General features: G+C 40.6%; 1 protein-coding gene across 2 annotated transcripts in view; it reads left to right on the plus strand.

Moving 5' to 3' along the window:
• SKI (SKI proto-oncogene) overlaps window positions 1–12,550 on the plus strand; it is a 125,181-nt gene extending 112,631 nt beyond the window's left edge. The window contains exons 2-7 of one of the 2 annotated variants that reach the window (XM_040325900.1): window positions 1,977–2,096; window positions 4,524–4,639; window positions 4,737–5,008; window positions 6,815–7,116; window positions 8,939–9,169; window positions 11,606–12,550. In XM_040325900.1, the coding sequence (XP_040181834.1) occupies window positions 1,977–2,096; window positions 4,524–4,639; window positions 4,737–5,008; window positions 6,815–7,116; window positions 8,939–9,169; window positions 11,606–11,794 (1,230 nt within the window). In that variant the 3' untranslated portion in view covers window positions 11,795–12,550. The remainder of the gene's footprint in view (window positions 1–1,976; window positions 2,097–4,523; window positions 4,640–4,736; window positions 5,009–6,814; window positions 7,117–8,938; window positions 9,170–11,605) is intronic. The other variant, XM_040325901.1, reaches the window with a different exon arrangement.
• Window positions 12,551–13,228: the final 678 nt, after the last annotated feature.

A 13,228-nucleotide genomic window follows, 5' to 3' on the forward strand; every position in this document is an offset into this window, starting at 1 on the left:
TTGGTCTTTGCACCACATTAGGCTTCCTCTTCTATGCTTTTTAAAAAAAAAAAAAAAGCCCAAAATCCCAGGTGCACCTTTGGGCATTCAAGGAGCATAAATTACGCGTTTAGTTTCCTGACTACCATTGGCATAACACAGTTTTTACTAAATCCGTTCTACCATACATCATATGCATACTTAGAATTGCACCTCAAAGCACATACGTCTACAACTCCTGAGTATGGCGATATCACGTGCGAGACCTTTTCACAGCTAGTCAAATAGACTTGGGCACAAAGTCCAAGGAAGCACCTACAGGCATTCAAAGGACATAAATTACATGAGACATGGTCAGCAAACAGGCAAATGATTGGTCTGGGCCGCAGGAAGTATTCTGGTCAAACAGGCCAGGGTTAGTGCAAGCAGAGGCAACATTGGTGTGGCGGTGATCAGGGACTATGACTGGTGTGGGGGGTTGATGATCAGGGACAATATGACTGGTGCAGTGGTGAATAGGTATACTGACTGGCTGGTCTCGTGACACGGTATTGCTGTGGCGGTGATGAGAGATGATGGCTGGCAGCACTGACATGCAGTGATTTCGGAGCAACCAGCCATTGTACATGATCACTGCCGCAGTGGTATAATGTCCCCATAGTAAAACTGCACCTTTTTTTTTTTTTTTTTTACAGTCTGCATATTGCATTGATGATCACTGTATAAGCGATCAGTAATACTGTTCAAAGGTTTCATTCTGGAAACATTTTACTTCTGTGATGAGACACTTCAGACAACACTATAGTTGTACAGTCCAGCCTAGTATTGGTTGTTCTATTATAGCAACACCTCCATTGTAAACGAAAAAAAGCTACCCTTTTGTTACTGTGCCTGCCTGAAGAATTTCATATTTTTTTACAAACTTAATTTCTTGCTTATGTAGATCAATTCCTTGTCTTTTTTCCAAAATTGTGATACATTCGATGTGGAATTCTTGTAGGGCCTTAGCAGCATAAGTCTTAAAAGTAGAATTTGCCGCACCTGCTCATGAGACGCCCTGTCCTTTTTACGTGTGTGTTGAAGGGAATGATGTTCCTGCCAAGAGGTCTTTTCTATGCTTTAGGGTGATTTACAGTCCAAGATTCAAACCACTTGTGGAAAAGTTTAAAGCAGGAGTTGGCATTTTACCCAGAATCCAGTGCAGCTGTGGCAGAGTGAAGTCATCCGCTTAACAACCATCACAAACAAACATAGACTGCGCTGTTCTGATGCACGCTACATCAAATATTCCTTCTATGTGCAGGCAAAGGCAGACGTTTGTCATTTAGGGAGGGTTCTGAGGGGGTACTCAAAGGGACCAGTTCCATTTCAGTCGTTGCTAAAACCAGTAGCACACTGAAGTCACATTTAGCCTGTCCCATCGTTGGGAACTGCCAAGAGGATTTCTTTTTAGGGTATTATTGGGACTACAAATTTTCACACTTTTAAAGGGAATATTCCATTTTTTTTTGTTCGGTGGTGGGAGTATTTAATGGCAACTTGTATTGGCAATCATCAGCATTTTATTTTTTTCAAGCTTGCCACTAGAGGGCACCATCAAGTTTGATACCATGAAAGGGGTCTCTAACATACCTTAACAGCTCTATTTTACAGCTCTATTATAAACCAAAAAATTGATTTAAATGTTTGCCAGCAAGCCCTTCTGCTGCATTAGTGCATATGTGTATCTGAAAACATACAGACAAATGTCATCCACAAAATATTACTCAATCATACAGTTTAATGATGTAGACCAATGACTATTACTTTAAAGCTGAATTTAATTACATATTTCATTACCGCCATGATATGAGTATGTAATGAAAGCGGTATGTAAATTCTCCTCTTTTAAGAACCGTTAACAGCTGAACTGCATTAATTTTCCACAATAGAAAGGAAAGGTAGAGATGTGTTAAGTGACTTTCTGTAATCTCAAATGTCTGTCTTCTCTCTTACAGATTTCTTCAGAACCCCCAAGTAAAAAGTCAAAATTAGACGATGCCATCATCCACTCCCCTAGCTCGAATGAGAAGGACAAGTCCTCAAGTTGGTTACGGAATTTATCAAACTCTAGCAAAGTAGGTTTACTTCTCTACATATGTTTATCTATATACTTCACCCTTGTATTAAGAGTACCGATCACTCACCCACAGTGGTAGGTTGCATTTTTTTGTGTGGACCCACTAGTCCATGGGTCTTCAAACTACGGCCCTCCAGTTTTTCAGGAACTACAATTCCCATCATGCCTAGTCATGTCTGTGAATGTCAGAGTTTTACAATGCCTAATGGGATGTGTAGTTCCGCAACAGCTGGAGGGCCATAGTTTGAGGATGCCTGCACTAGTCCAAAGAAATTTTATAGGCAGTGAGGGTAATGTCAATAAGTTTTAAAGTTTTGATTAAAAGGAGTTTTTAAATACAAAATCTATCATCCTATATTAATAGTTGAACAACTGTTTGGAAAGTTCAGCTGATCTCTGCAATGAACTCTTTAAGTGGATGTAAAACTCGGATTATGATTGTAAAAGGACAGTAAATTACCAAATGAGCAGTGAAAATGCTGCATCCAATATGCTTAATGATTTGACTGTTTTGAATGGTTTTGCCATAATCTGTTGCCAAAACTGATTACTTTTGTGAGAAGCTGAACTTTGACATCAGTCTTTCATTTTAACCTAAAAAACTTTGCAACAAAATTGCTTAAGAAATGGGGTTAGATACCATTTGAGAAGAGAGCGTTTATTGATTAAAGAAAAGAAAAAAAACCTCATCATGCAGGTTTTTGGTATGCAAGATGTGTTTTTGGATAAGGTAAAAAATAAACTCTGATAAAGGTCATGCAGCTAACTGAATATAACCCTAAGGCTGCATTCACACTACAGCGTTTTGAATTGCGGACAGATTTGCTGCGGATCTACCTGCAATTTGACAGAACCAAGGTGTGAATGACAGCCCTGGACTCGCATTCGAGATGGCATTCATTTGAACGAAGCCTCAAATCGCGATGCGGGTCTGCTGTGCGATCGTGCTGCAAGTTCCAGACAAAAAATCGTTCAGGAGCTACTTTTGGGTGACGCGCGCCCCGCAATTGCAGCACGATTTATCATGCGACAATGGCATCAGACCCGCTCCGCGATTTGAGGTGCAATTCAAATTAATGGCATTTTGAATGCGAGTTCCTCGTTTTTGTCATTCACACCTCGGCACTGTTAAATCTCGGGCAGATCCATGGCAAATCTTCCCACGATTTAAAACGCTGTAGCGTGAATGCAGCCTTAATGTGAGAAAGTAGACTTGGGCCTACATTTTATTTTTTTCCAAAAGCTAGGTTTTTGGCACATGTTGGAAGATGAGGTAAGTGGCTTTCCGATGCCTCAGACTCAAGAGCTTCCACAGTCCCTCCTCGCCCCAAACCCCCAGCAGGATCTTATTCAAGCTTCATATTTATTGGCAGGCAACAACTGCTCAGGGTCTTAAATGTAATCTGGCTCATCCTTTCCAGTGGAAGTTGCTAAGCAATTAGGGCCAACATGGCAACCTAAGGAGGGAGCAAGGAATGTACAGCAGTGGCTGCTTATGAAAAATGAGAGCGCAGGCCCTAGCCAAAAACCACAGGCTGTGTTAAATATGTCTGACCAGGTGTGAAGCACAGGTGAAAGAGCCAGACTGCCAAGTTGCAGCCACGGCACAGCCAAGTGTCCCAGCCGCCTGTGACACGACACACACAAATCATACATACAGCTTGCAAGAGTATCGCCTCTGCATTCTGTTTGTAAACTGAAGCCACTAAGCTTATGAATAGAACAGGATCACAAGAGGCGTTTACACAGAACAGGGTCATGCTCGAGGGTTGCTTTGTCACTTTGCTGTACAGTTACGTCCCCATCCACTTTTAACCGTATAGGTGTATAGCGAAGGTCATTTGCACATGGACGTAATTTACTGATGTTTAAACTCTGTATCTTGTCAACAGACAGATCCTGTGTAAAATTTCCTGTAAAGACCTTGTATCAAGTAGTTTATTTATACGCGTCTAAAATTCTTAATTGACAGTGTTGTAATATACACCCGGAAACCTGCGTATAGACAGGCTTATGTGCGTAAAATGACTACGCTCAAATGTTACATTTTAGTATAATGGCTCTGTATTCATTGCTGTTTTACTGATATTTACACATCTGCATGCATTATTCCATAGACAACAATGCATTTATGATGAGATCAGTAAAAACATGGCTTTTCAAGAGGCCATGAAGGAGCTGCTAAGGACAGAAGTGCAATAGGTAATTGCATTTTTGCAGCTCATTAGTTGCTCGACGAGTAGGATTTGCTAGTTGTGTTTTAAAAGTGAGTTCTACCATTACCCTTAAAAGACGCACCGGTGTTCCGTTGCTGTGGATCTCCCGTCTACCTTTAACACTTAATTTATATGACTATGGTTAATGACCATGAACATACTTGTGCCGTGTTGTATTTTTCTTCAAATTTTTTTCTTAATTTTTACAGAACACAGGATATGTCCATCCTCGGCAGCGCCTATCTGCTTTCCGGCCCTGGTCCCCTGCCATTTCAGCAAACGAAAAGGAGATTCCAACTCATCTACCCACCCTGATTCGAGATAGGTAAAAAAAAAAATAATCTAATGATGCAAATCACATTTTAGAACTTTCATTGTTGTGGTTGGTTCAATTTTTTTTTTTTTCTTCATTTCTTCTTTAGTTTTTATAATTGCAAAAGTTTTGAGAACCTCGTTGCCCCCAATGTTGCCCTGGCACCTCCAACCCCACAGAAGGTCATCACAAGCCCTCTTTGTGCACCTGTGGTACCAAGAAGTAATCAAACATCGGGTAGCCCTGCCCATTCTCGAAAGCGAAGGCCCACAGCAGAATTGCCCCCAGCACCTGAAGCCCCCACTCCGTCGGTTACAACTCGGGAAGAGGAGAAGGAGTCTGAAACGGAGATTGAGGTGGAAAGTAGAGAAGAATGTAAGTGTGAGTTGAATTTTACATTCCTTTTCCAACGTACTGTATGTCAAATAAGTTGTTTGATTTTATAGCATTTGTATAGCCAAGCCCAAATGTACCCCAAAATATTCATCACATGGAGAGTAGGCAGAGTTCTGTAGTCAAGCAGAGATGAATCCAGACAGGGAAACTGACACCGCTTGGGATTTCAGTGGCGATAAAAGGAACACCCCAAACAGTAAGTGTCCTCATGGCCATAGCACTCGGTGCTACTACTACTTGGGTGGCTCTGGTTGCTCATTTACCTGAAATGACACTTGGGTCCTTGCTGTGTGGGCATTTTCATAGGGGACCATCATAAAAAAAAACAGCATAGCTTGTAAATTAATATTTACACAACTCAGAAGGTGGGGTGTTGAAACAGAAATTGTAGATCAAAGATTGAACGGATTATGTTTACGAGTCAAGTTCCAGTGCTTAATTCTACACTGTTCTTCTGAAGCTGGGTATCGTTTGACTGGTGGATGAATCATAAGGGTCACACACAGGTCACACTCTTGTTTGTGTCTTGAGTGTCCTATGATACGCGGCTGTATTATACAGGAAAAAGTGCCTAGGCATTTTTATTGCCCATATTTTAAAGAGCGGTTTCATACATTATATAGGATTTCATGTAACACATTTTCACACACCTCAAAATAAACTCAGATGTTAAGTGATCTTGAGAGAGGAGCTGTGGAATGTTAAGATGCACCATGCTGATACTATACATTATGGTGTTTCCATACATCTGTTATGAGGCCATTGCAGTTACCCGACTTGACCTCTGGAAGATTTACCCCCTTCCCGACCAGGCCATTTGTTTTGCGATATGGCATTGCCTTGCTTTAACTGACAATTGTGCGGTCATGCAACACTGTACCCAAATAAAATGGTATGTACTTTTCTTCTCCCCTACAAATGGAGCTTTCTTTTGGTGGTATTTCATCACTGCGTTTTTAAAAAAAAAAAAAAAAAATTTGTGCTCGAAACTAAAAACTGACTAAATAAATAAGTGTGTGTGTGTGTATGTATATATATTTTACTTTTCTGCTCTAAAACAATAACATTTAAAAACATTCAAATTTCTTCATCAATTTAGGCCAATGGGTATTATGCTACTTGTGTTTTTTTTTTCTAGTAATATCTGTGACTTATAGCGGGACTGCCATATTGCGGCGGACAAATAGGACACCTAACTGCCATTTTATGAGAACCAGTGACCCCAATACAGTAATCGGTGCTAAAAAAAAATGCAATGACACTAGCAGGGAAGGCGTTATGAGGGGTGATCAAAGGGTTAAATGTGTGCCTAGGGAGTGCTTTTACTACTAGAAGACATGGATCAGTGTTTTGTGCTTCACAGAAACATAGGATCCATGTCTTCTGTACTCCCGAAATGACATTCTGTCAGAGTAACGAATGTTTGCCGGGTCCTGGCAGACATTGGGTCTGCGGGTTCCACTGTGTAAAATGACAGCGGGAGTGAGCCGTTGGCAGCACGCACTCGCGTCCAAAACCTGGAAGTGCAGAGTCGCGTTTATATTTGTGATTCTGCCCAGAGTGGGCACTCTGTGTAGCAATAAATCTACTATGGGGCGGTCATGAACCGGGACTGTCGAAAGGGTGCATTTTAAAAAAATATATATTTTTTTCATTGATGCTTGTATTTGTTTTAGGGATCATACTGTCCATGCCATGTATAATTTGAGTTTTCTTCAGCAGTTTTACCTAACATGTTACCACCTGATCAGAACATAACCAGATCATCTTTTTTTTCCTCCTGTCTTGCAGTTACTTCCTCGCTTTCTTCGCTCTCATCTCCTTCCTTCACATCCTCCAGCTCTGCCAAAGAGTTGAGTTCCCCAGGCATGCTAGCCCCAGCTGCGGTTAACCATTCCTTTGAAGTGGCGCCTCACGGAGACTCGCTTAGCAGTGGACTAGAGGCAGAGCTGGAGCACCTTCGGCAAGCCCTGGACAGCGGTCTGGACTCCAAGGAAGCCAAAGAAAAATTCCTTCACGAAGTAGTTAAGATGAGAGTAAAACAGGAAGAGAAGCTGAACGCTGCATTGCAGGCCAAACGGAGCCTTCAGCAGGTAGAGTAGCTTCATTGAGATCTATGTTCAGTGTTTTAATGCTGTGTATTAGTTAGATACCAATGTGGTCAACTTTGAGCTGAAGCTAAAGGGAGAATGATTGACTCTAAATAAGCATGCTTATTAATCGTGGGGATTATAATTTGCAATACAGATGCTTCCAGACAGTCCCAGCTTTTTGTGATCTCCCCACAACCAACTGTTGGCCTCTCTGGTCTTGGAGTCTGAAGTAGTGAAGTGTGGGTTTAGGATACATAAAGTGGCCGGGGGCCAGAGATAACGGACTGTATTTAGACACAGGCCAACGGATACCTTCAGATACCTGCTTACAGTTTCATCCTTGTGTTTAGTGCCATATGTAAATAACCACTTGACCAAATGCCTTTTTATCAAGTCCAAGATCATAATTGTGAACTCTAGTCTTTTCAGGGGGGGGGTCCCAATAAAAGTGACTTAACATTTCATGAGAACTTAAGATTATTAGAAACATTTGGTCCACCAACCTTTTAATTGGTTTATCCTGTGTTGATTACTTGCTCTACCATCCCTGGTGATCATTTCCATGGTGGTGTTGTCAGCAGAACTCTCCAAGGACAGACAGTTTTAGTGTATTAAGAAAGGAAAGCACCATAGAGACAGTTGTCAGGCCAGGGCTGGTGATTTAAGACAGTCTGCAGAAATTAAAGTTGTACCAAATTTAATCTGCAGCTTTATTTTATTTTTTTTGCCCTTTTATTGTCTACCTGTGAGATCATTTTTGAGACCAGCTTAAGTCATTGCTTGTCTCCAAGGTGAATCGCAGCAGCTTCCTCTTTTTTTCCAAGTTACCAATTCTGGTGGAGAGAAAGTCAGAAGTTCACTGTTGTTAACAATGGCTTGGCTGGGATGTCACATTATTGTAAAGGGAAAAGGATTTCCCATGACCTAGCTGCAGGGTGTTACTTAACAGAAACATGTTGTTGTGCATGCTGCTATCGGAGAGCCAGAGGAAGTCTCACTTCTGGTCTTCTTTTTTTTTTTTTTTTTCCTCTTCCATGTTTTATCCTGTGAATCCTTTCACAGTCTGATGATCTATCAGGAAACGTCTAGTGACTTACCTGCCCTCTTCTAGCTGTACCGGAAACCTAAACTAAAAGCTGCTGCTCTGGTTACCTAGACAAATTCTGCTCAGTAGATGTAGGTTAAGTGTCACACATGCATAGGTATGCAGGAATCGAAACAATGCCTTTTGCCGCATGCCCAGTTTTGTTATGAGTTCATTGAATGTGCACAATGACTGCCTCTTTTGAGTGTAAGTGACAGTTGGATTTTAAGACCGCAATGGGATTCTTCTGTAATTACAAGACCCAGCAAGCCTTGACGGCCAATACAAGACATACTGACCTTTTGTGGATCAAGCCAAATGGATTGTATGTTCCATACCTTTAGACTATTAGGCTGTGCTTTGGATACATATAATTTTAAATGTGGTGTAAAGGAACTTTTTAAAAGTCCCAGTATGTGAGCTGGCTTAGTAGTTTCTTAAAAAGATGCAAGCAGCGAGAGTTTATAATTGGCCAGTGGATGCTTTGGCAGACCCACCCACCAGCTTCTCAAGAACTAAAAGTCCAGCATAATCTGAAGCTTGTGTCTTTTTTGGGCAAATGGCACTGGTTAGAATGGTTTTGGTAAAAAAAAAAAATCTTTGCCCATTTTACTCAGCATTCTTGCCTGTGTTTTTACTGTTGACACAGTGCTGTAGGTAACAGTTGTTTGCTTGTAGACGGTGCTCTTGTGCCAGAATAGGAACTGACCCTCTTCCTTGACATCTCTTGTCATTTAGGAGCTGGAGTTCCTCCGTGTCGCCAAGAAAGAAAAGTTGAGAGAAGCAACAGAGGCAAAACGCAACCTGAGGAAAGAAATTGAACGGCTCAGGGCGGAAAATGAAAAGAAGATGAAAGAGGCAAATGAGTCACGGTTACGTCTGAAGAGAGAGTTGGAGCAAGCCAGGCAAATAAGAGTGTGCGACAAGGGCTGCGAGGCTGGTCGGATTCGTGTAAAATATTCTGCCCAGGTACATATGGACACCTTTTTTATTAAAGCAATCTAAGTGTGCAAAAGTGTCAAATACCTTTGCAACTAAGTTTCTTGCGTAAAGCCAGGCCAGTGAAGCATATTGACAATGACTAAGTTGCAATACAGCTCAAGGTTTGCTAGATGGCACTTGGAGTGTACCAAAGTGGTCTTTTATCTGTTCCTACCTGTATTAACATGCCTTCAGTAACGCACCTTAAATTCTATAAATCAGTACCAGAGTCTAAATGTGTGCTTTAAGGGTGCACTCACACTGGGCATGGTTAAACTGAACCATGCTAGAGTTCAAATGTCCCCCACTGATCTGCTCTCACAATGACCTATAAGCAATTGTTGGAAAAGGTGTGTCTGAGCTACTACCTCCTGTGTTCTTGAGACTTACCAGGCATTACACAACATTCAGCCTGGGAAGTCTCTGCAAACCTCCATGTGTAATTCATGCAAAAAAGGGAGAAAGGCTAGTGCTATGGAAGTCGGCTAAAACATTGTTTTAATATTGCAGGTGAACAACAGTCAAAAAATCGAATGCGGTCCGGCTATCGTGAGCCATGGTTAAAGCCTGATGGCCGAAACACGTTGGCTTTTTTGACTGTTGTTCACCTGCAATAAATAAAACTGTTTTAGCAGACTTCCATAGCACCAGCCTTGAAATGTTCCTGGGCACACTTATAACATCACCAGTGCCAACCAGACCACAGGGATACCTGCTTCTGTGCAGAGTTCTGTGCTCATGCACGATTTGCGCTCACACTGAAGCAAATCCTACCAGACCACAAGTAAACCATGCTAGGAACCACCTCTTCCAAATTCTCCCAAACGCAGTACATTTAACTGTTTCTGGTATGGTTTGGTGCACTCAGACTACCCAAATGAACCGAACCAAGGATGTCAACCAGGCACAGTTGTAACTGCCACCCTAAGATCCCTGCACTTTACATGCCTCTTTAGTTTTTGAGGAATCCAGGTTGACAGTCCACATCTAGTTTACCAAAACACCTTACAGAAAATCTGATCGTTAAGCCTTAAACCATATTGCCATAATTGTTGTGAAATTATTGCTACTGATGGCATATTGCTAACTAATTCTCCAGCTATGGAAATAGGCCTGAGTGCAGCACATTGAGTAAGAAAAAAATGCAGTTTCAGTTTTTTTTTTTTAAATACTCTGTCAATTGTGGGAAGGGGAGTAGACTGATTATACTGATGTGAGACAGGCCAAACCAGGAAATGATGTGGATTTCCTCCCAAGCGTCAAGCTGATAAGATGCCTCCAGACTAAACATTACCAGAGTGAAAACTGTGCAGTGGGTGTTACCTGCAACTCTCTTCCACTGAGAGTTGAACACAAAATTGCAGCTGGGTGCTTAGAAAACATGGCTTGTCGGTGTGTTTTCCAGCTCGCAGTCACCTTGGGGAATAAAGTCCTTTGCGGTCTCCCTGGTGACACTGCCTAAGGGGAACGCTCTCTCCCTGCACTCTTTACTAGCTGTCATCTGTTGCTGAGTATATTTCCAGTGCAGGAAACTACTAAAGCTGTCAGAAACTAGACAAGTATAAAGTGTCTATTGTAACAACCAGAGTCTAAGATCTGTTCCAAACCTAAAGCCCTATTGGTTATGGGGGTTCGGTGAGAACTGCAAGCCGCTTTCCTTCTTGCACACACAAATTCAAAACCGTTGACCTGATTGGAGATGGCTACAGGGAAACCTCAGTGAGAGCATTTGCATGGTGCTTGGAGCTTAGCTGGAGTGTGCTTTAAAATCGCATCCAGCCACATTTAACAGAATTTCAAAATAAGGGACGGGACAACAGAACCAACGTAAATGGTATTCTGTTGTACTGATTTGTGAAATGATTATCCACATGTTATTTTGCACCTATCAGTCAGGGGCAGGCGACATCCTCTGTCAAGGTCAGGGTAGGGTCACTTAACCAGCATCCTTCTCTAGCAGATATAGAAAGAGGACAAAGATAAGCTAGCTCTATTTACCACATCATGTCCTTGAGTGGGCTTCCTTTGTATCAAAGGTTACCCTTGTGTATTAAATGTAACCTTCTTTTTTTTTTTTTTAAGCTGTAGCAAGAAATATATCACATTTTATCCCCTTGTAAAGCATCACAAAAGTGCCATTATTGTGAATCTTATCTAAATTCTACTCCTAGATTTTTTTTACTGTAATATTCTGCAGAATCAAGTGACGTAGAAAAGGTTTAACAAGCTGTGTTTTTACCATACACGTGTACAAATGTATATTGACCCCAGTATGGAAATAATCCTGTGACCGTGGCAAAAACCCCTCTCATTTCTCCTCCCACACCATTTAACAGAAAGAATGAGGCTGTTCTTTGAGCTAGAACCTATTTGCCAATGTATCATGCTCCCTTTATGTTAACTCTTGCGTCTTGCCCATTTCAGATAGAAGAATTACAAGCAAAACTCCAGCAAGCAGACAGCGACAGAGAGAAGCTACGGACAGATCTTGCACATGAGCGAGAAGCCAGAGAACACTTGGAAAATGTTGTTAAAGATCTACAGGAACAACGCTGGGCAAAGCCCGGTTGCCTTTCCAGCAGTGAACACACACGAAAAGACATTGAGAACTAAAACAAACAATACAAAAAAAATTCTATATGAAGCAAAAAACCTATCTATTCATATACAGAATTCTACGTATATGCACAGGAAGAGGAGGACGTTTCCCCAATGTATGCATGAATAGGTGCATGTGTGAGTGTATGGAGTGTGTGCCCTGAGCTCACACAACTTATTACAAACTTTATAGAGTCCGAGAGCGAGGAAAAATGTTACCCTGTACAACAGAAGCACTGAACTTTCGCCTCTTTAGAACCTACACAGCACAACATCTTACTGTGCCTCAGAGAGAGTGTTTATAAAATGGAGTCACTTCGGCTCTCAAGTGAGAACTTTTTTTTTTTTGTTTTGTTTTGTACATGTCAAATACAAGAGAACAGCAGCATTCGACAAAGTCAAGATGAAAAAAAAGCAAGCATTATCAGTTCTTTAAAATTGTTCTTAAGCTTGCCTGGAACACTTTGAGATTTACATTTTCTTTATAAGCTATTTAATATAAAGATATATTAAATGACAAGGACAATATATAGACTGTTGAAAATGGGGAGGGGGGAAAACAGATTTTTGTATAACAAAACTGAAACTTTGATGCACAATTTTAACTGACGTTACAGGCTTTTTGGGGTTTATTAAAAAAATGAAAAAAGAAAAAAACGGCCCTGTGTTCCTACTCTTAAACCCACCCTTCCCTAGTCTCGGCACCATTCACATCGACTGTGCAATGTATTGGTAGCAAGCCATTAATATTGAAATACAGACTCTACTGCATCAAGTGGCTTTTCCTTCAGATCTCATCTGGAAATATTTGGTGTACTCCATCTTGGTGTTTTTTTTTTTTAGTTTTTATTTCGTTTTAACACACATTATATATATATATATATATATATATATATATATATATATATATATATATATATATATATATATATATATATATATATATATATATATATATATATATATATATATATATATATATATATATATATAATTTCAGAGAGTTTTATCTGTACGCATGTAGGAGAGGTTATAAGACAGACAAATCAAAACGAATAAAAGGAAAAAAAAATGTATAGCTGTACTGACCAGTGCTCTTGAATCACATCATTGGATTGAGATGTTTGGGTGTATATGTATAGATTGTGCCTAAAGGTGCTCACCACGTAGGGAAGAGAACAAATTGGAACAAAGAATAGAGAACATAGAAGGTTAAATGTTTGTGGAAAGAACAGCTTGTATTTGAAAGTCTGTATAATCGCTTGTTTGGTATTTCAGGGTTTTAAACAAAATAATTTTGTGATCTTTTATTTTGTGTGACTCAGTGTTGAATGTCCAGTCCTGCGTATGCATTGGTGTACGCTAAAAGTACAATGCCAAATACTATAATTCAGTTTTGCTGCTGAAACACGATATACAGCCTACATCTATAGCTATAATTTCAGGATA

Source organism: Rana temporaria, chromosome 10 (genome assembly GCF_905171775.1).
Source record: "Rana temporaria chromosome 10, aRanTem1.1, whole genome shotgun sequence".
In the NCBI taxonomy this organism is placed as follows: Eukaryota; Metazoa; Chordata; class Amphibia; order Anura; family Ranidae; genus Rana; species Rana temporaria.